The sequence below is a fragment of the Humulus lupulus genome, chromosome 2 (genome assembly GCF_963169125.1).
Source record: "Humulus lupulus chromosome 2, drHumLupu1.1, whole genome shotgun sequence".
NCBI lineage: Eukaryota > Viridiplantae > Streptophyta > Magnoliopsida > Rosales > Cannabaceae > Humulus > Humulus lupulus.
The window spans coordinates 113,093,462-113,119,259 of NC_084794.1; the positions used below are offsets into that span (position 1 = coordinate 113,093,462).

The window sequence follows — 25,798 nt, forward strand, 5'->3', positions numbered from 1 at the left end:
CATGAAGCATGCGGAACCTGCGACCAATCTGGTCGCAGGTAAACTTCGGCTGCTTACTGCTTATAATTTGTCTTCTGGTCGATACCCTAGTAGAGTTCCTCCAAGTGTCAGCCACGCGTCCGGGAATCACTCGCCACGTCATCTACACCAGTTTTTTGGATAACAGTGTTTAACTTGGATTTTGATGAGGGTTTGATATAGATGATGTTTGGGGGTTGGATTGAGTGTTTGAATGAGGTTTGGGACTAGTTTGAAAGTTTGCTTTCGAGGAGAAACGCAGGGGAAGAAAGGTTGTTGTTAGCTGTTTTGCGTAAAGGGCCGCGACATGGCTATGGTGAGCCGCGGCCTATGTTGGTTTCTGGGGAGGAAATGCCTCTGTCAGAGAGGTGAGCCGTGGCATGGCTGTGGTGAGTCGCGGCCCATAGTGGCATTTTTGGCCAGAAATGGGTTTTTGACTCGGGGATGCTAGCCTTAGGCCTCGAGGTCGATCCTACTACTCGGTTTAGTTTGGATTGATGTCCCGGAGGCTAGATATTGGTTTAGGAACCTATGTTAATCATTTTTATTAATGGTGTCCCATATTTGGTTATGACTAGGTGACCGCTAAAGGACTAAAAGTTGATCGTTCTCAAGGGTCGTTCTTTTAATCATTCTAGCTCGAATCTGAGGTAAGAAAACTGCACCCTGTGTTAATGTGACTTGCATGGCTATTATTGGTGCATGTTGGATTGTTAAATATAATGCATATGATGCACAAGAAACATGTGATTAGGACATGCTTTATATACTGAATATGGTATCGTTCAGAGCTTGAGCCTCTGTGTTCGTGCATGGTCCTAATTGTACTTGTACTAGTTAAGTAAGCATGTTGAATACCTTGTAAATGGATATTGGTCATGTGGTATATGTTTGGTGGCATGGCTTACTTGTGAATGGCACTGACTTATTAGTCAGAATCGGCAACGGTGTTAGATCCATCTGTGAAGTTGTGATTTATTAGTCAAGTTCACAATGAGTTGAACACTGGTCGTGTTTTACTGACCTAAGAGTCAGATATGGCATAGCATCATGAACGCCGAGCCAAATGAAGATTAGATCTAATCGATATCGGCAAGAATGACTCATATGGGGTATTAACGCTGGACCGACCCTAAGGTCGACGAACTTATAAGCGCTTGGCTAGTCTGAGACTAGTTATTCAGAGCCAGGGCATATGGCCCCGATGACTTTTTGTCACATGGCTAGGGAACGTTGTTCCATAGTTATGACTCTAGAGTCAGGAGGAAGCTTATGTTGGTGACTAATCATCATGCACCTATCATGTTAAAGCTAGTAAGATGCTCACTTATTTGCTAAGCCCTGGTGATCATATCGTCACATGGCTAAAGGGTGTTGTTCCTATATTGGTGATTTTTGATATCTGTTAAGCCCTGGTGATCCTATCATCACATGGCTAAAGGGTGTTGTCCCCATATTTGTGACTTTTGTGATAGTCATCTATTTGTTTGGACTGTTGGTCCTGAATAATTAATACAATCACTGTCGATATTATGTCATGTTATATTATGTTTTCTTGCTGGGCTTCGGCTCACGGGTGCTATGTGGTGCAGGTAAAGGCAAAAGAAAGCTGGACCATCCTTGAGTTGGAGAGCTTAGGTGATGACGTGTACATATGCAGCTGCTCGTCCGCCACGGCCGAGGTTTAAAGGGGAACTAGGGTTAAACCCTGTTTTTCCGCATAGAACGGCCTGTTGTAAATATTTTCTTGTAGTAAACTCTGAAATTATATTTTTGGGATCCCAATGTATAGTTAAACGTTCTAATGAAACGTTCTATCTTATCCAAAAATTTTAATCCCTAAACCGCTAGTCATACTTAGTTACACGATTTGGCCAAATGACTCGATTAGCGAGTTTAGCACTGTTTACAAGGTACACCGTAATAGTCCCTGGAGTTGGGGCGTTACAGATTCCATCAGAAATATGTATATTGTGATAAACCCAACCTATAGGGTTGGAGAGGGGCTCAAGACTTCTGCATCAGTTTCATGTTGTTTTAAGAATACTATTCTAAGTTTTAAAATGACATTTATTTTAAGAATTTTCAAGTACCATACTATTTTTATGTTTTTATCGATTTATGATCCCAACAACGTGCATTAAAGACTATTTGTGATTTTTTAAGTCATTTTATCTCAGTTAGTGCACTTTTAGTAACGTAACGACCTATTTTCAAAAGAGTTGACTTTTAGAGGTTGTTGACCACTCGAGTACGCAAGTAGTAACCCTAGTGAGTTGATAAGTAGAAAAATTGGGTCGTTACACTAATAATCTGGAATATAGTTAACTAGTCAGAATCAGATTTCTCTGGTTATATTTATTATTCAAGTAAATCAACATTTAATTATACTTTTGTATTTATTGGTAGGGTTGTGCCATGGAGAATACTGATTGTCATTCCTAGAAGTCGAATTCATTTATTGTTTTGATAATACATCGTATGGTGTATAACTATAGAGTTTTAGGCCCTAGAGTTGTAGATTCTATTTCTAGGCAATAAAGAAAACCTTGCGACAAATTTAGCTACAGTATTTATGGCTAAAAACAACAATAATTGTAGTCAAAGCTACTATATCGACATTAAGTATTTAGCTATGAAGGAGCGTGTTCAAGAAATTTAAAATGGTCATTAAGCATGCAAGCACTGAATTGAATGATCGCATATCCCTTCACTAAAGGCATGTCACTACATAAATTCAATGATCATAAAGTGAATATGAGATTTTGTTTCCCTTATGTAATTTTTCATTAAAGTTATTAATGAAACTCTTATTTAGATATTTTCTCATATTCACGTGAACCTTAATTTCATTTGAGAAAATTTATCTTCATTGGACCTGAATAAATATAAGATTTATTCATTAAGTTGCATAGTCACATATATATTGTTGAGTAATAAATACATTGTAATAAATAGAATATAATAATATCCCCATGATTTGTGTGTTTGTTACATAATAAGAATAATTATTGGGCTTAAGTGGTACTTTAGTTTGAATGCCAATCAAATGAGATAATGTTAGAATATTATGAATTAATCTGAATTACAAAACACAACAATTTTAATTGATTCCGATTAAAATCAATATTATGATTAGTTGACTCAATATTCTTAATATGGTCAACATATTTTTAGTTACCCAATTTTGTATATCCTTATTGATTATCTAATATTTTGGCATCAATTGTGACAGAGTCTCACCTATATAAATATAGGGTATTGGTCCTCAAGCACACTACTTATTCTCACACTTTATTTTATAGAGTTAGTGAGAGTTTGGAAGATGTATACCCCACTAATTCTTTTCCTTTTATTTTTGTAGATCTAAAGATTAATAGATCACGGAGCAATTGCATAAATAGTTGGAGGTATATCTCGTTCCTTAATTTGAATATGTACTAGTTATTCTGCATACATATAGGATTGTTGATATTCCTAGACATTTCTTACATGTATACTTAAGTAATATTTCTTGTAATAGAATCAATTTCAATCATTTACAATATCATATATTACACTAGCGACATTATATGTGAGGTTACATTATCTGAGGGGTGTAGTTTCAAAAGGAGAAGCGAAAGCTGAGAAAATAACACAATCATGTAATCATTCTCACAAAACTTCTACTAAGTTTGAAGACAAGTTGAAGAATTGTAAAGAGTGGCTCTCAAATTTTGATTCTTACACAAGTCAAGAGTACCGCTGGGTACGTTGGATTAGTCTGGTCATGGAAATAAAAACATGCTTATGTCAGGAAATCAGGGTCATGGTACTGCGACTCTGCGTTTCTAATAAGTCCGCTTTATTTAGTCAATTAAGGTTGTTAATGATGCTCTTTTGTATTATGATCGAGTGGGAGGTTTTGAATGAAAACTAATACACTGCACTATAAATTCATTTTTTTGAGAGTTGGAAAGGGGTTGATTTATTAATACATGGCGGGTTTTCATTGAGGGGAAGATTGGGAACCAAGCTGAGAGAAAGGACAATGATCTAGGAAATAAAAATATTGTAATGAGTAACCGAGACAGATTCTTGAAAGGAAAGAAGCTCAAATAAATATGTGAATATATATTCATATAAATGGTGTAATTGGATCATTGATGATTGTGAAAAGGCTTCCACTTATATATAAATATAAATATATATTATATTATTGTTAGGTTATTGTTTATTATTGTATAAATTAAGTGCATGTAGTGTTGTTCGGTATATTTCCCAATAAGACAGATTTATTTGTATGGCTAGCTCCCAAGCTCACGTGATTTGTAACTCCTTGAGTTTACCTAAACTATAGCCTCTAACCCCGCAGCATATACGACTCCGTAAGTTTGATACTCCTAAGTCCTAATTACCAAACACTCAGCTACGTACTATAATTTTATGAGCTTGCATTGCATGTAACGCCAAATTCAAATTTATTTAAAGAATGAAAAAATTGCACTAGTATACGTTATATGAGATCAGTATAATTGTTAACTATTTGATTAGTAGTTACTTATACTAGGTATAGGGTATGGCTAGCATGGTACACACAAGTTTCATGGTACTACAAACCCGCTGCTGTTGTGCCTCATGCACAAAAGGCCTAATCAATTTTTGTTATAAACTAATAATAATTATCCCATACGAAAAGGCAAGTAGGCAACACCAGTAAGTTACAATTATATAGCTCTTCATTCAGTCCAACCCGCTTCTCATTTTCTATATCTCTTGGTCCATAAATGATATTCAAACACAAAGACCATTATATCAAAAACTTAACTACTGATCAACCTATGCATCAATGGCAATAGATCATCATCATGAGGTGAAGCAATTACAAGCAGAGAGTAAGAACAATAATTCTAGTCCCAAGGATGGATCTGTTCATTTCTCCATCAAGATTCCGCCAACCTTGCCAGATTTCCTTGCTTCAATCAGTCTCAAATATGTGAAGCTTGGTTTTGGTTACCTCATTTGCCGATGGTTTTATATCTTGATGACTGCGCCAATTGTCTTATTGATCTTTGGTGCTGAAATATTGAAGCACATACGCCAAGATCTGTCTACCAAATGTGATCTTATGGATGCTTTCTTTTTAGTTGGTTTATTTGTATTGATTGTATATGTCTATTTCCACTACTTGACTCCTCGCCCTACATATTTATTGGACTATGCTTGTTATCGTCCACCAAGTGATCTCAAGGTATATATCATTAGCACCCTCTTTCGTTTTGTCTCTATTGTTCAATTTGATTCAATCAACGTTCCTTCAACTACTACTAAATGATTATTATGGTCTGTTTCAAAACTGAAGATCTCGAGGGTGGAATTCATCGAGTTAGCAAGAAAATCAGGCAACTTCACTGAAGCTTCCATAGACTCTCAATGGCGAGTTCTCAAGAAATGCGGGATAGGCGACGAAACCTACATGCCCAGAATAGTTTTCCAGCCAGATTACAAGATAACGTTGAACGATGGCAGAGAAGAGGCTGCACTGGTGATGTTTGGGGCCATTAATGAGCTGTTTGCCAAAACAAAAATCCGGCCTAAGGACATTGGAATCTTGGTGGTCAACTGTGGAGTATTGAACACGACACCATCGCTCTCTTCAATGGTCATAAACCATTTCAAGCTGAGGAACAACGTGCAGAGCTTCAATATAGGAGGCATGGGTTGCTCTGCTGGTATCATAGCCATTGACATGGCTAAAGACCTTATGAAGGCCTATCCAGGGTCATATGCACTGGTGGTGAGCACCGAAGTTGTGAGCTTTACTTGGTACAAGGGTAACCATATTGACAAGCTCCTTCCCAACTGCTTCTGCCGAATGGGAGCCGCTGCAATGCTGCTCTCCAGCTCTCGCCGGCACAGATGGCAGGCCAAGTATGAGCTGCACCAACTGCTTCGAACTCACCACGGCATGCAAGACAAGAGCTTCAAAAGCATTCGCGTAGAGGAAGATGAGAAAGGGATGCAAGGTGTGTATGTGAGCAAAGATGCCATTGAGTCTCTGCTTCTCCCTGTCTCACAACACCATGCTTTTTTCAGCAACCAAATTAAATCCAAGACAGTATTTGAGCACATATGCATAGTGGCAACCAGCAAGAAAGTGCTGGATGAAACACAGCGGAAGCTAGGGCTGGTAGAGGAACACATGGAGGCCTCCCGGAAAACGCTTGAGAGGTTCGGCAATACTTCAAGTAGCAGTGTGTGGTATGAACTGGCTTACTTGGAGTCAACTGCAAAGATCAAAAGTGGCGATCGCATTTGGCAAATTGCCTTTGGCTCCGGTATCAAGTGCAACAGCGTCATTTGGAAAGCTCTCAAGAATGTTAAGGGGCCTATCCAAAGTCCATGGGATTGAATTCATTCATTATCCCCAGATTAGACAAAGTTTCTTTTTTCCACATTGAAATCAAATAGTTTTATTTCTTCTCTACCATAAACACATTCTTATACAAAGCTCTTTCCTCAACTTTTCCAGTGGAAAACATAATTATAAGATAAACGCGTATGAATTATAATCCTAATTGAGGTCTGTAAATTCTAACATTGCTAGGTCAACACTCGCTGGATCGATAGTGTGATGATTGCTTATCAAGAATAAACAATTTAGTATAGAAAGAAAAATGACATTCACACATTTTTAGGCTACAAGTTATGACATCATAATCACAACCAATCGCTCAAAAATGATATTAAATAACATGGTTGTTAAGAAAGAATTATGAACAAAAAGTATTCACACATTGACTGATTCTTCATGTAACGTCCACTGTTCCAAAAATGTGGACGGTTATTGAGGCTCGGGCATGTGTCAGCTGTAAAAATCATGCTGGCAGGCAAAAATACCAAACTTGAACAAGCACATCGAAGTGACCAGGCCCAGCCATACCAAACAGCAAGGAAAAACAATGGGATGATCAATTTTTCTGGTAACCTATACCAAACTACTCAAGACTGATTAACGTATAGAACTGGGACAAGCCCAGCCATTTTTCCATCTCTCCCAGGGCGTTTCTTCTTCACCTGCAACAAGCGTGCAAAATGAGAGGTGTTAGCTAGTCATTAATGAAGGATAAGTTCCTGCCTTGTCTGCAATACACTTACATAGAACCAGCCATCCACTTCGTACTGTATGTCAACCTCCTCGCCTGCTGTCAAGTTAAGCTGCATTGACGTAAATTAATCATTAATTATCTGTCTTCCCATTTGAAAAAGTGGATGCTAATATTTGAGTAAAAGGATGAGATAGAGCGAAAATTGAGCTCATAAAAATAGTGATAAGCCCATCCAAGATTCAAGCATCATCCCCGATTCAAGCATCATCCCCAGTACATAACTAGCTGAACATGTTGAGATGCCACACCTCACATCAAACAACATAATTTCTCATCTAACAAGAAATTTACCTCATCATCACCACCAGCAGTGAAGTCATAAAGTGCTGTTCCATGTTGCGGATTGCTGGAAGAAACCCGTTCCTCATCTTGAGATTCAAAACTCTGGGATCCTCGGCCAGCCAGAGGACTGTCAAAGGACTCAAACCTTTGCCTAACAGGTGATGAGTATGGCGGAGGCTCTTCTCGAATCTGGAAAGGGTTGAAGCATTAGAATATTTACTCGGTCGAAAGATACAAACATGAAAGATAAGTGGCAATGAGCCCCACCGGGGAGCCAACACCCTCATACAATGAAGGACCACTTGTAGCGGCAGTGCTGAATCTGCTTCCTCCTGACCTCTCCTGTTGAAGATTATTAATTAGTCAAATGAATAAAAACATGGGAACCAATTATGTTTCACTGTAACAACACACTTCAAGATTGATATAGGAACAAGAATGCCAGATTTTTTTGTAATCTTATATGATAATTGGATCCTCTTAAACCTTATTAAACCTATGAAGTACTGCTTAATTCAGATAAAATCATGGTTACTCTTAACATATAATCAGTAAAAGCTTGCTGAACCAGAAACATGAGCCTGAAAAATTTACAAAACAAAGTGGTCTCAAATCAATTATTATTTTCACTATACCGGTCGTGAACTGAACAATGAAGGGTAGCTCATTCCACCAAAGTGAGACGATATGGAAGTTTCAACTGATCCTGTTGAATCTGGAGATGATGATCCAGATGACCTTGCATCTTCCTGCAACTCCGAAGAATATAAATAGTGAACAGCAAGAAGTTTTTGTTCATATACACTAAAACCTATTTCTCTTTTGTGCCAAGTCAACCAGAAACGATAACTTGAAAAATACGTACTTCTATTTCTGTAGTCTCTAGAAGTGTCTTTGCCCACATATCATCATAACTAACTGAAGGTCTGGAGATGATATGTTCATCGTCAACATCAGGAGCATCAGTTCCAGCACCAGCCAAAAATTCATTAACCTAGGACAAAATCAAGTTGAAAATAAGTCTACAAAATAAGTCCATAGATTATACTGACTAATCCAAGCTCATATTAAAAGACATCTAAGTAGTAACAAAGACAATAACTATTTACTATTGATCATTTTACCCTGTTCACAGCTGGCGCATTCTTTCCAAACAATCCATCATCACCGAGATTTGCTGCCCATGCATTGACTAGGTCATCATCAAGTGCATCAGAGTCAGCAGGTGCTGGTTTGGAGTCATAAATAAGATCGGAAATTCCAGTAGCAACAGCTGGATCACTCAAACCAGTTGATGCACTGATATTGTGCTTTGAGCGATATTTATCAATCAGTTTTCCACTGGTAAAAGAGAAAAAAATCAGCAATGCCAAGGAAAACTATATGGCCAATATATTAACACAATTCACAACATAAACAAGTCAACAGAAACTATGCCTGTGAGGGAATCTACTTGTTAAACTTTCAGTCCATGAACATTACCAAGGACTAACTACTATGGCAGGAGGAGATTGTTTTTATGTAAGTCCCTGCATGACGTAAGATCTCAGTCTAGTTTATTAAGGATTCTTACTTGCTAAAGAGTTTTGAATTAGAGGACTAAGTAGTCCAAAAGTAAGTCCTTAGGTTTCTAATTTCGATCAACCTTTCTCAGGTTAAAGCTATATGGAGCTAGATTTCTCAATCTCTACACTACAAGCAAGAGAGCAAATTTCTCGCTTTTTGTTTTCTCGGCCTCTAAACTACAAGCACGAGTACAAATGTCTCGCTTGTTGTTTACTACTGCATCAATATAGCACGTTCCTCAGTATAAGCAGACCACAGCAGGATAGTTGTCTCCCAGTCAATAAATTTCTTGTTTCTCAAGGGGAAAAGAACACATACTTATAACAAGAAGGAATAAAGGAAAATTGGCCCAGTTATCAAAGTATCATTTTTCCAAAGGACTCCTAATCCACCAACACCCAAAACAAAAGAAGTACAGTAAATCTTTTGCAAGAAACAAAACTCAGTCCCTAAAATAAAAAGTCATAGTAGTGTGGTGATGTACAAAAATGAGTGCTGCATACTACAAAATGATATAAGATATATCCAAACCCATACAAGGACCGACATTTCCTACATGAAGAGAAATATGGAATACTGAGGTAAAGATCATCTTAAATAATGCATTCTAACCAAGTCAACATAATAGAAACATAATTTCATACATCTAACTATGATCTTTCCTCTCAAACGGAAATAATCATATGAACTTGACATCTATTAAACAAACACAAAGTGGTCTGCATAATAATGTCTACCTTATTGGCCCCAATGGTAGATACTTTGCTCTTGGAACATAACAAAACAGTGAAACCAGATCAAGCAACCTTTCATGGGTTTCATACAGTTTTTTCAGTTCTTCATCTGCCCATTCTTTTTGTGCATTGTCATGGTAACGAATATCTCTGATCATCACAAAGGAAACTTTTGTCAGTGTAAGATATAGCACAAATAAAAAATATATTTTATCAGATAAAGATGCAAATTTTTTCCTAAGCTGGTCTTCATTGGATAATTATCATACTTTAAAACAATAGTTATCGTGCATTATATCAATAGTTATCATTTCTTATATATAACACATTAATAATAAAGAAGCAAAATATTTAAGAGCTTACTTAATCAATTCATCTTGTGCTCTATACATTTCATCAAGAACCTTTATCATGGGACTGATCAAAACTCCAAGGCCAGTACCACTGGCTCCTTGATCTTCCCCATTACTGAGATGCGTCTCTGACAGTTGAGACTGAACACCACCCTGAGCTAAAGTGTGCAAGAATTCATAAATCTGTAGCCTATAAGGCTCACCAGACCTAATCGCCATGGTTGTAAGAGCTTGGGCAGCAACAATTCGAACCTGGAGAATCATGTAACCAAGAACATATAAGAAAGGAAAATCAAAACAGATTACTCAAAGCAGATCAATTCTCAAACGCCATTTTATTTAAATCATAAGGTCTAAATGATTACAACACTTAAACTAGGCAGGCGATCCCATAAAGGATGGAAACGTTGGTTTACACAGTTTTGAATTCAACCTATCATCGCCCAAGATATAGATGGTAAGCACATAGATAACTGACCACAAAGGAAAAAGCTTATACCTCCCAGCTCCCACTGAATGCACACCTTTGAAGTCGAGTCAATGCACCAGCTAGAGTTGGGTTACGAGAGCTGGCAGCAGCAACCATTTTATCAGCATCTAGCATCATCAATGCAGTGCCAGGAGGTGTTGCAGATTCCCAGGCATATTCAGAAGCAGCGTAGTTCGCATTTTCTCCAAGAAACCATACCTGTGAATTTATATGTTCAACAAGAAACAAAAATCTAAATGATGATCTGCAACTAAAATAGAAAAAGCATTAATCCGCTTACTGCTGCTTGAACTAATCTCTGCAGTGCCAAAGCTGATTTTGGATCTGATGCTGACACTCGATCCACTGATGTCAACCCCATCATTGATCCAGGTTGTGGTGGAGGTAGATCAAGAACTATGGTAACTGCCTCTAAAGCAGTGTGTTTCCCATCAGGACCAGCTCCAACTAGGCATGTCTGAAAATGGACATTTTAAAAATACTATGAATAAAAATTTCCACTATCAATTTTCACAAATAAATAAAATGACATAATTTTGTGGGATAAAAATTCTTCAGTATTAAACTGGAAATAATTAAGGTATGAAAAGAACAACATAAAAGAAAGATTACAATCCAATTGATAAAGAACAGTTAAAATATAGGGTGAAAGCCATCAATAAGCAAGAAGATAATACAGAAAACAGTACTTTTCAGAAAGAAGCACAGATACAACAATTAATTTGTAAGCAATTACCCCATGATTGCTATATAGCCCATCAGTAAGCAAGAAAATAATACATGACAGTACTTTTCATGTAGAAGCAAGGAAACAATGATAAAATTATAAGCAATGACACTATAATTAAAACATTAAAAAGAATTTTAACATAGAATTAAAATCAAAGGCAGGGTCATGGGAAGTAGTTTGAAATGAGAACAGAATAAAACCTACTTTCCATAGTAGTTGTAACACATCAGCATCGATCTTCCCTGGAACTTTGGTAGCAAAGATCCTTGCAATTTCAAGAAGCGTGACAGCCATATCTGGAGTTGCCTATGAAGAATAAATAAAATAAGAACACATAGTACTTAGAATAGAAGAGAAGGCAGAATATATTTTGAAAGAAAAAACATATATAGAAATCATAAACATCACATCAATAAAATCCAAGCTTTGGCAACAAAAAGAGAATACTCAAACATCCAACTAACTCATTAATTACGTAAACCACAGAGGCCATTCAAAGAAATGTTTAAATCCCCCAACCCCATCCCAGCCAAACGACAAGTGTTATAATTTGAATGTCATCACAAACAAAGACACACAACAGGCGGTGAAAATCACAAGTACAGGAATAGAAAATGAAACATACAATTCAGTGCATGGTATCAAAGCGGAAGTGAATCGTAAGAGACATTTCCATGTCCATTAATACCTTAAAACGAGCATGCAAAGTAAGTAAAACATCGTTCAGAAGCGTGGCTGGCCAAGCTGGATCAGAAAGTTCTGATGCAATAATGGATTTCAGCTCATCAAATGAATCATGTGGACTTTGCATCCAAATCAAAGCTTTAATAACCATCGCTCTAACATAAACACATTCACAGGCAACAGTTGTCCGCACAACTTCCATCAATGATGCTAACAAACTTGCAATTGTGTCCTTGCTACCAGTTCCATTAGATATGGAAGCGGTTCTCCGGGAACCTACATGAAGCGGGCAAAAGGAATAAAGAACTACAACCAGATGATAAAGCATTAGAAGAACACAGTAAACAATAGCAATAACATATGCAATATAAATCATTTAAATCATACTGCTTATGAACTATGATCCTATGTTTTCAACTATGCAACAATCTTTCCATTCAACGAATATATAACACCTGCCAGCCTTGTTAAAGAGCCAAAACCAATTGGCACTGCATGCAAAGAAAAATTCTACTAAATGTCTAAGTTTGAAAATTGCAATCTATAAACTATCACAAGAAATAAATAAATACTAAATATCAGAATTTAATATCAAGGATCCTGTGAAACACTAAATAGAAGATATGATGCAAGAGATGGGTACTCAAAGAAAATAATTTACTTTCAGAATGTGGGGCTTCAGTACTATCTGAGTCGTGTGAATCTATTGTCTCCGAAAATGAATTAATATGTGCCCCTTCATCAATGTCTTGTACACCTAAAGCAAATGCAGCAGCCCGGCTTCTCCCCATCTCCTGAACAACTCTTGCTGCAGCATGCAGTACTGGCCTAGAAAAACTACGAAAAGAACTCTCCAGCCTGAATATAAAGTATGAAACAGAACATAAATTCCTAACATCCATCAAGAATTCAGATGTTTTTAATCCTAGGTATAGAGGGATGGAGGGGGGGGAGACAGAGATAGAAGCATAGTCAACCTTCTCATTACAAGCTTAATAAGAGGTTGCGGACGCCTTGTCTTTTGGGATTTATCTTTAGCAGCTTCCTTCAGAGAAGGCGCTTCTGGCAATTTCAGAATCTCCCTAGTCAAACGATACCACCCAGCAGCTCGCTCTTCAGTCCTACATGAAGGAATGGTCAGAAAAAAAATTCAAAATAGAAAAGGAAACAAAATAACATCTCGTCAAATTGTAAAAGCAACTAGACGCAGTGAGACCAAAAATACTAAGCAAAACCTCCTAAAAGAAAGTATACAAGGAATAACCAAAACAAAGGTGCAAACAATTAGAAGACACAGAAAGGAACCTCTCTGCATTGTCATGTTTTCCCAAAACACATAAGATTGCCTCAAAGCAGACTCTTTCACTCGGATCCAGAAGCAGTTGATAGAGCACAGAGTTGAACTGAGATTTAATATCAGGCCTCTCTGTACAGCAAACAATATGTTTAGAAAGTCAATCACATAGTATTCAAGGAAATAAAATACCAGATGGCACATGGGAAAAAGAAAAAGGAAAAATACTAACCATCTAGTGCTCGAGCTCTAGATATAGTATAACACAATCTAGCTAGTGCAACTCTTGCAAGAACATCATGCAAATGCAGCACATCCTGCAGAGCCCCTGCCCGTGAACATATATATTATTACCACAAAATAAATTTAGGCGGTATGGTAACAAAGTACATCAATAGAGACCACAAAGGAATACCTCCAGGCTGTGCAAGTTTCCCTGCATAAAAAAGGCGGCTTTAGATACTATAGGTGGAACAAAAAGAAATACAACAATTACACATAAAAAAACAGATTCATTTGCTTGAGCAAAATATCATGATATGTAATAAAAATTAAAAATATTAAATCAAAGCAAATTACCTATGGCCATTGCAACTGCATAAGGATCTTTGGTAGCTAGCTCAGAAAGAATTTCCAAAGAATGCCTCACAGCAACAGGGTCAGCAAATGAAACCCTATACTCAAATATAATGCATCGGATAGTCAAAATTAAACCCAAATGTGCAGCACAAAGAGGTAAAGGTACCGCATGTGCTATGAACTAGCCTAAACATAGGAGTTAGGACTTATGTAGATTGCTAGAAAAACAATATAGCAAAAAGTGTAGCAAAACCATGAGTAATAGGGTAATTAAACCAATGAATTTCAATCATGCTAGAAAACAATTGTAGATTTTTAGAGCCACCTCTTCAGAAATGACTCTTTCCAACAGAGGGATCAGCGTCACATTGGCAAAACTTTTGAGAAAACACAAATGACACCATAGGTTTCCAATATTTCCCATAAAGCAACAGGTAAAAGAGGTTGGACCATCTGATGTTCTCTATTTAAGTCGTATATAATAAAGAGTAACAACGGAAAACCAAAAGGAATAACTCAACATTTTTGTCAACACTTCTTTTTTGTATGTACTTGTCCTCCCTAACCTTTGGGAGGCAGAAAACTTTAGCAACACATAATAAGGGGGAGAACTATAATGAAAGCTAACAAATGGATATATAAGTACAACTAATTACTTGAGATTTCCATACAACAACTACATGCATGCAATAAAAAGTTAACATTAAAATTGTACGAAAAGAATTACCCCTGTGACGCTCTATGCAGAAATGCTGGGTTTCCTGGATCCAGAGGAAGCCTTCGCAAAGCACTTAAGGCACCGTATTGCAAATTACTCCGGATGATAAACTAATATATGAATTTATAATGGAATTAATTTAAGAGGTGTATCAGCTTATAAAGTACTTCACTAGAATTCACGAAAGTACGTGGATGAATTACCTCCTTATCGCCACCTTTAGTCCCAAACACACCTTTCTTGCGTTTGTGCGGGGCATCAGCTACCTGAGAATTGATGGATTGTTGTATAGAATAAATATAAAGAGCGAGGGTAAAATTGATGATCCTCTTATGTTATACAAAGAAGAAATTTCAAAAGAGACTGAGATGATAATCAATTGTACATATTTCATAATTTTGGGCAGGATGACCAATATTACAAAATTACCTATATTTATTTCCTGGCAATTATCATACAATTTAAATAAGCATACGGTGTGAGTAGGAATGTGCATTATCTATTAATGATGTGTGTGGGTTTATATAAGAGAAGAGAGTAAGAACCTTATCAAGAATCCCAAATACAATTTCATACAATTTTGATAATATCTCGGAGTTGCTTGAGGGAGCATATGTAAGAGCCTTCAATGCTTGCAGCCTTCTGGCATGAACTATTTGAAAAATAAAAAATAAATAAAGTCAAGCATTACATAGAACAGTAATTGAAGACAGCATAATCTAATATAACACTCCACACACTTTGAAAGGAAAAAGTAAACCGCTTTATTTTTCTATTCTACAGAAAGATCTCTTGTAAAAGAGTCGGAAATATTATAATATAAACTAAAATGAACGAATTTTTCTAACAAAAAAGTAAAGAAGGGTGGTAAAATTATATGAAAAGTAAACAATCTACAATAACCATGCAATCAATCACCAAACCCAAGATTTATAAAGATTTGAAATTTTGAAGAAATTGAAAGCAATAATCATGTCAAAACCATAAATAAGAAGCACTTTACATTCTACTTCAACATTTGAAGCCTCGGTTGTCAGCAGAGCTATAATTCTAGGTACAACATCAGCTCTAGTCACCCCACCAACAGCATCTATGTCAGCTAATGCATCCCAGTTTGGAGTTGGAATCCCACCACCAGTACTTACACCTTGTGCCCCATTATCCGACAAAATCCTGGCTAAGTAATAATAGACATACCGTAGAACACTCCTGTCTTCACACTGCTGATTAAGCTGCAGAAAGAAAAAAAGTATTCTCACAACCATGCAAAACGCTTTTAGGAGTATATAGTAATACACAAACACAAGGTTGCAAAAGAAAGACAAGGAATTGTAGAAACAAACCATAAGCAGGGAAGGTGCCAAAGAAGGGTCAACTGAATTGTACACAGCTAACTTGGGAAACACATGGTTCAGTAACTGCTTCTGGGAACTTTTCTATTCACACAATTATCCGTTATAAAAAAAATGGTTACTTCCAAACCCAAGAGAAAATATAGCAATAAAAATTGACAAAAAGCAATGCTCAGTTACCTGATCGGATGCGGCAGCAAGCTCGTGAATGCTTCTGGCAAGTTGTGAATACGAAACAGGCTGCAACCAAGAAAGGAAAAGTAAGCAAATGAAGTAGAAAAATATCTTAAAGAGCTGAAAGCTTAAATGGGTTTAGTGATAATAAGCACCTTCTTCTTCTTCTGCTTCTGGGGCATCATTATGTTAGTGCGAACAGGATGCAATGCAGCTTTGGCAGCAGAGATGGTATCGTTCTGGATCTGTAGGAGGGTTGCTCTCTTGGAACGCTTCTCGCCGGAAGGCTTCCCCAAAGCAGTTGGCGGCCCTGCCGGGATGGATGATGCTGAAGAAGAAGAAGAGGATGATGAGGATGAAGTAGCAGGGGCGGAGGCAGGGGAGGGGTCCGCCGTAATTAGATCCATGAGGGTGGTGCCGGAAGAGTCCTGCTCCACCAAAACCAATAGAAACAAAATCAAAATTCAATCACTGCAAAATAACTGCAAAAGGGGGGTGTGTATCCCAGGAATTACCGCCATTGTTGTCTGCAAATGGTTTGGTTGTTTAGCTTGGTAATTATGATTCTGTGCAAGGGAAAAAAAATGGGGTTAGTTTTCTTCTATACGTTACCCTTCTTCACTCTCTGAATTGGACAAAACTGATAAGAACCCAAGTCAGTGTCAGTAACTAACAACAATCTTATGCACAGTTATTCCACAACGATGACATAGATATGCAAATCGAGCAACACTGAGAGAACCAGAAAGGAGAAAAATCACAGAAGCAAATGAAAACAGCTAAGTCACCAAATCAAATGACTCAGAAAAATCCAAATCAAACAAAATAGCACCAAATTGGGCTGAACCTAATCAAAGTAAAATGAAAGCAATCAAACACAGATTACGAATTCAGATCAAATATATCAAAACCAAATGCAAAGGAGAGAGAGAGAGAGACCTGTGAAGAAAGAAAAAATGGAGAGGGTAGAATAGCGATCAAGGGACACTGGATCTGGGCAACGGAAAGCCCAGCTCCAACAATACAGTCTGGAAAAATTCAGTGTACCTCTTCCCCTGCGTTTTCTATGTCCTAACTCCCCTCGGCACAGAGAATTAAGTCCCTGAACTCTTAAAAAGCTTTCATTTTAGTCCCTACACTTCAATGTTATCATTTTGATCTTTAACTATGGAAGAAAACTAAAAATGAATAATTTTTATACTTCAACAACCAAAATATAAACTTTAAAGTTAAGATACCAAAATGTGGAGGCTTTATTAATATGATTTCGAATCCATTTATATTCTTTCTCATTGTTCATATTTTAACTCTTAACTCGAATCAAGACTGAATGTTAAGGTGATTCCACTTTAACTCATTAGATTATTAATATTAAAAAAAAATTACATACTTTGATATGTACAAATATAAAATATATATATAAATTGTAATTGTATTAATAATTTTGTTTTTTATGACATAAGTTTTTTATTTTATTTTTTGTGTTCAAAAGAATAAAATTAAATTTTATGATTTAGTTTTTAGTATTTAAAAAAGTTACTGAGACGAATTTTACATCTAGAATTTTGTGATGAAGAAAAATTAAGATGGGTTCTATAAAGAAATTGTTTAAAATTTAAATATCTTTGAAGAACTCGTGTAATATAGGGGAGCTATAATGGCTCTTAGTACAAAAACGGCCCCAGGGGTATGACTAGTGTAGAGTTGTATTTTACCACCATCCACAGGTATGGTGGTTTCTCTTCGTACATGCTCTTTCTCTATATGCTGGGGAAGGGGCATGCTTGACTTCCCTTGCAGCATATCGTTCAACACCTCTTGCATGTTATCTATCGTGGCTTCCAACCTTTGATTTTTTATGTGCAACTCATGTATTTAATCCTCGTAAAAGCGAGTTCTGGAGCTGGAGCCCATGGAGTGTACCCGTGAACTATTTCTGAGCTTGTGCGAAGAGAGGCCTGGATCCCGGTGGCCAGAGCGCGGTGCAGTCGGTGGTCGAGGAGGAGGGTGCATACTCAGGCCACCCACACAGGCGGCAAATGGTTCAGGATGACCTCCACTAGGTTGGACAGCCGGGAATGATGCCTCTTTCTCCTCTCTAGGAGCTAGATGTTCCTCTGGTATACCTCTATCCTCAGGTGGTGGAAAGTCTCTTTTGGAGGCTCTTAGTTGGTCTCCGTCAAGGTGGGTCTCAACATCCTGAGGTTCCCGTAGGCGTCTTGAATGTCTTGGCATTTCTTCTTGTCGGAATTGATGGAAGAACAACGGCTTGATACTAGTCCTTCCCACAGACGGCGCCAAACTATTGAGGTAAGAACTCGTCAACCATGTTATATTGGAAAACTTCTGATCTTAAAAGTAAATGAAGAGTTGTGAAGAAACTTATAAGAACTTAGGATAGCTATATGAACTTAGAATCAAGTTGTAGAGTAAAAATGGAGAGAATATTCATATTATTCAAGAATTTCTAGTTACAGTGCATCATTTTCCGACCCCTTTCTTAGTTGAAGAAATGTCATATTTGAAGAGGAGTTCTAATGGCGCTTAGTACAAAAACGGTCCCAAGGGGACAAAGAGGTGGTGGAATGACAAGGCACCTTAGAGGGTCATGGAGCAAGCGTTAGTGGTGTCAGGCTCCAGGCCTGACATTTGTCAGAGGCGTGGGAGGAGGTGTGCCTCCTCTTAGTACTTTGTACGACCACTACTCTCCTAACTTATGTCTGACCGCTACTCTCCTGACTTATGTATGACCATTACTCTTATGATGGTCGTGTCTGATTCGTACTCCGTACTACCCGGGCCTTTTTCGTACTCCGTACTACCCGGGCCTTTTTCGTACATCCTCTTTACCCATGCCTTAATAAGTCCTTGAGTGCAAGACATTTATAGCTCAAGGTCGAGGAGGTACTTTGCCTCCAGGCTATAGGGACTCTCTGGGCTTATTTCCTTTCAAGCTTGGTGATGGCCTTAAGTTGGTATTCCAAGCTTGTTGATATTGAGGTTTTATGCCCTAATTAAAACTCAATTTCTTTGTAATCTCATTTTATTATCAATAAAAGAATAGAAATCAATTTCAATCACTTTGCTCACATGTTTTATTTTCATGATTATTTGTTTAATATAAACTTCTATTAAATCTGGAGCATATAGCTAATCGTATCTATAGTGACGTAATTACAGTGGAATATAAATATGATTATATGTTCAAACATAAGTTAGTCCTAAGATTAGTCAGTGCAGAGGATTTACACTAACTTGCCAATCTACGATATGATCTACTTACACATTGTAGTGTTGTGTTCTTTCCAGAACATTAGCAAAGTAGATAAGATCGGATGTATTTGTTACATCGAACTAGACCGATATTGACAGTAAATAGGATAAGTAAACATACCATTATTATCTATTCTAGTCATATCATATAGTTGACCATAGGTCAATTCAATCTCAATTCTGAGTGGTTAGTATTTTAACTGATTGTATTATTTGAGTTCTTTGACTTGTTCGTTACCAACTTACCCTACGGACTAGCTCATACTTACATCTTGGGAACTCGGTAGTATAATTGAGTGAGAGTGTTAATCATAGATATGAACATCTATAACTTCTGATGAGGAAGTAAAACGATGGTTTCCTATTAGTTTGGTTCAAGGTACTAAATGATAGAGATCTCATTTCAGTCATTAATATTAGTTTATTGAAATATCATTTACAAAGAACTAGGTGTTTTAAGGATAAAATACAATGAGGGGTATAACGGTATTTTAGTCCCATCTCGTTATAGACCGTTTTATAGAGGATTGAGTGAAAATTATGGTTGTAACAATGGATAATTAATCATGTATCTATATTTCTTGTAGAGTGTTCTATGAATTCAAGAGTGCAATTGTGAGTCTTTAGTGGAGTCATGATGAATTAATAAGTTAGTAAATTTATTTGTTAAATTTATGACAACTTATTGGAGCTTGATTTCATATGCCCATGGTCCCCACTGTACCTTTGATAAAATCATCTAGATATTCTCAATTAATTGATTTAATTATCAATTAAAATTATCAAAGTTGACCAGGTCAATCTTGGATAGTTTCACAGAGTTATACAATTTAGAGAAGAAAAGAGATTTTATGGTAGATTTATTAATTAAGATAAATTAGTGTCTAAATTAATAAATAAGTTTAAATCAAGGTTCAAATTATAAATAAATAATTTGATAAATGATTTAAATAATTATTTAATTAATTAAATCAATAGAAAATAATGCAAGCCTTAATTTTAAGTCCAATGGGCTTATAATTAAATGGGAAATTTCATGGGCCTAAAGCTCATGATAATTTCGACCATTAGGCTGATATTATCTATTACTTTATTGATTTTTTAATTAAAATAAATAACATAATTGAGCCTATAAAAGGAATGCTAAGTGAGAGTTGAAATGACATGTTTTAGAAAGATCAAAAGATCTATTCTTGATACTCTAGGTTTTAGATTCTCTCTACAGCAAAAGTCATTTTCTAAGCCTCAATATTCTCTTCTATTCTTCTTCTCTTTGTATCTATCTCATGTGTTGAGAATTGCCCACTCTAGTCTAGGTGATTCTAAGGATACTTTGGAAGGTTGTGAGAAAATTGAAGATCGGTTCAGTTTCTTGGTGATACCCTGCGACAGAAAGGATACAAGGGTTAGAGAAACTGAAGGAATGACTAATACATTCTGCTGCGTATAATGTAAGTGTTCTTATCATTATCTCTGTTTAAATTCAATTGTCTTATATTAATGTGTTTAATATATGTTTTACATGAAAATAATTAAGTTTCTGTATACGTTTCCCAATAGTTAAGGCCCTCTAAATCATCTCCTTGGCTTCTAGGGAGTCTTGCGCACATTTCCTGGTCTGGGGAGGGGTTGAACCTATGCTTGGGCTTCAGGGGGGCCCTAAGCTCGCCCCCCTAGGTCACCCCTAGGTGAGCTCACCCCCAGATTACCCCTAGGTGAGCTCACCCTTGGGGTCCTAGGGGTGTGAGCTTGGTCCTCGTGTCTCCTCCATCTCTTCAAAACAACTCTTGGGTGTTGGCGTCTTGTTTGGCTTCTCTTGTAATTTCTCCATGCTCACATTAGTTTCTTAGTAAATAATAAAGTCCATGGAGGCTTGAGCTCACCCCCTAAGCCCTAGGGAGGCTTGAGCTCGTGCCCAAGCCCTAGGGAGGCTTGCGCTCGCCCCCAAGCTCCAGGAAGGTGCGAGTTTGATCCCCAAGGCTTTTCCTATCACTTGGGACTCCTCTTGGGTGCTTTACTTGATGTGGAATTTTGACATCCACAATTGTATTTTCCATACTAAATTTTGTTTTTACCCTTCTATCACCTTTCTTGTCTTCACCTAGTTCTATGTCACTTTTCTCTAGAAACTAACATTCGTCCAAAGCTCTCACTACCTTTGATTCTCTCTAATACTCTGAAACCCTAAATTCAATTTATAAGTCACTGATTGCTTAAGGATTTAATCTTCCAAGACTAAGCTTGTAACACCCTACTAATCAGAGACCATTACGACGTGCGTTTAAAATAGTGTTGGACTTGCTAAACGAGTCATTTGGACTAAAATATGTGATTAAGTGCCTAATAGCTCAAGTATTAAAAATTTTAGTCAAAGGAATAAACATTTTCATTAAAAGCTTTGGTCTTTACATGGGATCCCAAAATAGAAGTTTAAAAGTCGTTTAGAACTCAAGGAATACAAAATAAGTCGACCTAAGCAACAAAACAGGGTCCAACCCTAGTTCCTCTGCAATATCTCAGCAGTGGCGGTAAAGCAGACTGCATATATACACACCGCCCCTGATGCTCTCCAACTCATGGCTGGCCAAGCTTCTCCTTACCTAAACCTGCACCACATAGCATCCGTGAGCCATGACTCAACAAGAAAACTTAATTAAACAGATTCAGATATTCAACAGAATAAAAACAACATGCTTAGTGTAATGCCCCGAAATCCTTAATGTGGTTTAATGGCTGGATTAGTAGGCCGAGAGGGCCATAATTACTTTATTATGCCACTAAATGATTATATGCATGTTTATGTGAATTATATTATAATATGATGTTAAATGCATGCATGTGGGTCCACATTTCATTACAAAGGTGTTTTGGTAATTTGGCCTGTTGAGGGCGTAATTGTATATTTGTATGCATGTCGGTGATCTTTTGTTGGGGCCACATTATAATGTGGATTTGTTCGAGCTATTCGGCATGAGACGATCTTTGAGTGAAAATTAGCAGTTTAGTCATAACGTGATTAAGTTCGAGGCTCGAGGCGAGTGTCGGGGTGATTTTAATGATTAGAGCATTGTCGGGAATTAAGGGGTAACGACATATTAATTATTAGTGTTTGAGAATATTGAGATTAACGGGAATTGGAGAGCGTTAATTATAATTAACGAAATAGGTGGAAAATGTCGATTTTACCCGTGGGAGCCTTTAGAAACTATATTTGACCTAGGGGGTATTTTGGTCTTTTCACCCCAAGGATAGAATTAAGCCATTGAAGGCTGTAGAAGGAAGGGGAAAACAGAGCATAGAAAGCACATTCTCCCGTACTTATTTTCTCTCATTTTTCTTCTTGGATTTTTGAGCTTAAGTTGAGGAATCAAGCTTGGGAAATAAGTCTTGAGAGCTTGGGAGTGTGTTCCACCATTGAAGAGTATCATAATCTGAGCTTGAGGAGATTCTAGCCATTAAATTCCTGGTTTGCTCTGTTTTAGTTATGGAATTCAGTTAAGATTTCTAGGTTGGTTGATTGGTTTTATTGGGAGTTTTTGGCTAGGGTTCTTGTGGTTGTGATGCTTAGGACTTGTGGGGATGGTTTTTGGGTTCATTTGGCACTTAATTTGATGTTTGGAAGCATTGGAATCAGGTTGGGAATGGAGAAGTCGAAGGGAGAAGGTTCAGGGGCAAAACTGGCTGGGTGTAGCACTATAGCGCCCACAAGGGAGTGCAACAGCGCTACCCAGGGTTGGTTTGGGCATTTTTTGGTTCTGAGATGAGCGCTGGGGTCCTAGTGAGTAGCGCCCAGTGCTACTCTGTTCCTTCAGAATCTCCTTTTGAGTGTTTTTAAGGGGTTTTGGCTCGGGGTTTCAATCCTTAAGGCCCGGGATCGAATATACTCACCGTGTGGGTACGTTTCGGCATCCCGAGAGTGGGGTTTGGGTTAAGATCCTATTATTGTTAATTTTCATTAATTGAGGTTATAATTTGTTATGATTAGGTAACCGCTAAGGAATCAAAAGGTCGATCATTCTCAGGGGTCGTTCTTGTTCTATTTCTCGCTCGAACCAGAGGTAAGAAAAATGCACCCTGTGTATATGACATGCGTGGTTGTTGTTGAGGCATGTTGGTTATTAAATGTGGACATTGAGTGTATATCAAATGCTTAGCGAATCTTGCTTACTTGTGTATGGCATTGACTATTCAGAATCGGCACTGGTCGCGTATTACTGACCTGGGAGTCAGGAACGACATAAGCGTCATGAACACAGAGCCGATTAAAGATTAAATCTAATCGATATCAGCGTTGAATGACTCTAGGAGCATTAATGTTGGACCGACCCTAAGGTTGATGAAAATTATAAGCGCTTGACTAGTCTAGGACTAGTTACTCAGAGCCAGCCTAGGTGACTATTTGTCACATGGCTTGGGAGCGGAATCCCATGGTTGTGACTCTAAGGTCATGCGGTAGGTTATATTGGTGACAAGTTCATCAAACACTTATCTTGATAAGCTAGTGAAAGGATCACTTATCTGTAAAGCCCAGGTGACCCTATCGTCACATGGCTAATGGGAACGGAACCCACCTTAGTGACTTTTGCAACTGTCACTCCTCTATTTTGGATTGAAAGTCCTGAATGATTATTACGATCATTGTTGATATTATATTCATGCAATATTGTATTTTCTTGTTGGGCTTTGCCTCATGGCTGCTATGTGGTGCAAGTAAAGGGAAAGAAAAGTTCACCTGGCCTTGAGTGGAGAGCTTAGGTGGTGATGTGTACATATGCGGCCACTTGACCACCACGGCCAAGGAGTTCTCAGAGGAACTAGGGGGTTTACCCTATTTTTGCCGCTTAGGTCGGCAGGTTGTAAATTTAAACTTGTACGCCTTGATTTTCCAACGGGCTATTAGCGAGATGAGATATGGCCTAATTATATCAGCCACGTGGATACCCCATGACCGGAGCTTCCGTCGTCAGGTCCTAACTCTTTAGCTCGAGGTAATCAAAAGGTTCGTCAAGATTACTCAAGGGCCGAGTCAGGACTATGAAGGCCGCAGGTCGAGAAGGCATCCAGCTCGGGGTATGAACTGGAGTTGGAAGCTATGACCTTTTATAAAGTCAACCACGCAATGTAAACGTGCATATATCAGACATCACGTGTCTGATATATCCCTGAATTCTCGAACACGCAGCATGAACGTGCGTATTCAGACACCCACGACTGGGTTGGGCCGTGCGGCCCATTATCCCCCTTACCTGTTGATTAGACCACACTTCATTTGTCAGGGTTTAGGAATTAATCATGAATGTCATAGAAGTGACATGATGGGTAAGAAGGTCACGGGATGACCCCCCTTACCAACTTCTAGGTGCCCTCTCCTATAAATATGGAGACCCTGGGAGTTGCAAGAGGTTGGATTCGATTATGTAACAAAGTATCCTGTAAAGAATACCATAAATATAGCAATAATATTGGCTGGTGGAGTAGAAGGATTTTAACCTTTGAACCACCTGAAAACGTAGTTGTGTCATCATTCCATTAAAAGATCATCCATCTATTTCGGTTCATGATTAAGCACTAATCTCTTTCTCTTATTTTCTTAATTACCTGTTGGCGAAGAACCGCGTCAACAAAACTATAGTGACCATTTTGAGTTGTAAATAACTTGTAAATGCTTTGATGGACCCATGAACAGTTTTATGTTTTAAATAGAATATATCATTTCCTTTTGATTGGTTTTCCACCTTACCCTATTAATAACACCTAGAAGCACGTTTTTAACCAAAGAACTCGGGTAGCGAGTTAAATTCACGGTTCAACGTTCACAGTAACTGTCCTGGGGTAACCAGGGCGTTACACTTAGCAGTAATAACTGTAACCAAGCAGACACATTGTACAAGTATGCGACCACAAAGTCACACAAGTGCGTATCGCACTTGTATTTATTCAAGTGGCATCCGAGCCACACAAGTGCATAATGCACTCCTAGGGTGGCCTAGCCATAGCGGCCTGCGTTCTACACGCATAGTGTCGACCACAGCTTATAAGCCGAGCTTCCAATCAGGAATAATCATACATATAGTGTATTCATCACATAAACAAATGCAGCACATTCCAGTATGCTTAATCAGATATTCACAGTCATAATTATAATTATGTTCATTAACACAGGGGCCCAAGCCCTAATCATATCTACATTTAATGATTGGGCCAAGCCCTAATCACATATCTCACATATCATGTGCAGTTTTCTTACCTCAAGCTTCGCGTGAGTGAAGAAACGACCCTAAGTGATATCCTTGACCTGAGCCTTGCGGAAACCCTAGTCGCAATACAAGTATATGTTCATCAGGAATCAATCCCAGATCCCGAGCTACAATGAGGACTTTAACTCTCAGAACTACTGTTCCCA

At 37.8% G+C, this 25,798-nt stretch overlaps 2 protein-coding genes across 2 annotated transcripts; one reads left to right on the top strand and one right to left on the bottom strand.

Moving 5' to 3' along the window:
• The first annotated feature begins 4,846 nt into the window (after window positions 1-4,846).
• LOC133814623 (3-ketoacyl-CoA synthase 15) lies at window positions 4,847-6,409 on the top strand. Its single transcript, XM_062247560.1, has 2 exons — window positions 4,847-5,248; window positions 5,360-6,409. The coding sequence occupies exons 1-2, from the start codon at window positions 4,847-4,849 to the stop codon at window positions 6,407-6,409; spliced, it is 1,452 nt and encodes a 483-aa protein (XP_062103544.1).
• Window positions 6,410-6,635: 226 nt separating this feature from the next.
• LOC133818379 (uncharacterized) lies at window positions 6,636-17,209 on the bottom strand. Its single transcript, XM_062251231.1, has 28 exons — window positions 17,062-17,209; window positions 16,638-16,688; window positions 16,278-16,550; window positions 16,129-16,188; window positions 15,940-16,032; window positions 15,600-15,828; window positions 15,142-15,248; window positions 14,800-14,862; window positions 14,606-14,706; window positions 13,879-13,973; window positions 13,715-13,735; window positions 13,532-13,627; window positions 13,311-13,431; window positions 12,983-13,126; window positions 12,667-12,863; window positions 12,010-12,281; window positions 11,526-11,627; window positions 10,872-11,048; window positions 10,601-10,789; window positions 10,112-10,353; window positions 9,752-9,898; window positions 8,573-8,789; window positions 8,314-8,442; window positions 8,084-8,197; window positions 7,716-7,790; window positions 7,458-7,637; window positions 7,156-7,215; window positions 6,636-7,074 (listed from the first exon to the last, which is right to left on the bottom strand). The coding sequence occupies exons 2-28, from the start codon at window positions 16,641-16,643 to the stop codon at window positions 7,000-7,002; spliced, it is 3,585 nt and encodes a 1,194-aa protein (XP_062107215.1). The 5' UTR covers window positions 16,644-16,688; window positions 17,062-17,209; the 3' UTR covers window positions 6,636-6,999.
• Between the last annotated feature and the right edge of the window lie 8,589 nt (window positions 17,210-25,798).

Coding starts and splice junctions, on each gene's coding strand:
- LOC133814623 (XM_062247560.1), top strand. CDS start 4,847: ATGGCAATAGATCATCATCATGAGGTGAAGCAATTACAAGCAGAGAGT. Junction 5,249..5,359: donor GTCCACCAAGTGATCTCAAG/GTATATATCATT, acceptor TCAAAACTGAAG/ATCTCGAGGGTGGAATTCAT.
- LOC133818379 (XM_062251231.1), bottom strand. Junction 15,249..15,599: donor TTCAAATGTTGAAGTAGAAT/GTAAAGTGCTTC, acceptor TTTTTCAAATAG/TTCATGCCAGAAGGCTGCAA. Junction 13,974..14,605: donor CTGCATAGAGCGTCACAGGG/GTAATTCTTTTC, acceptor ATTTGAGTATAG/GGTTTCATTTGCTGACCCTG.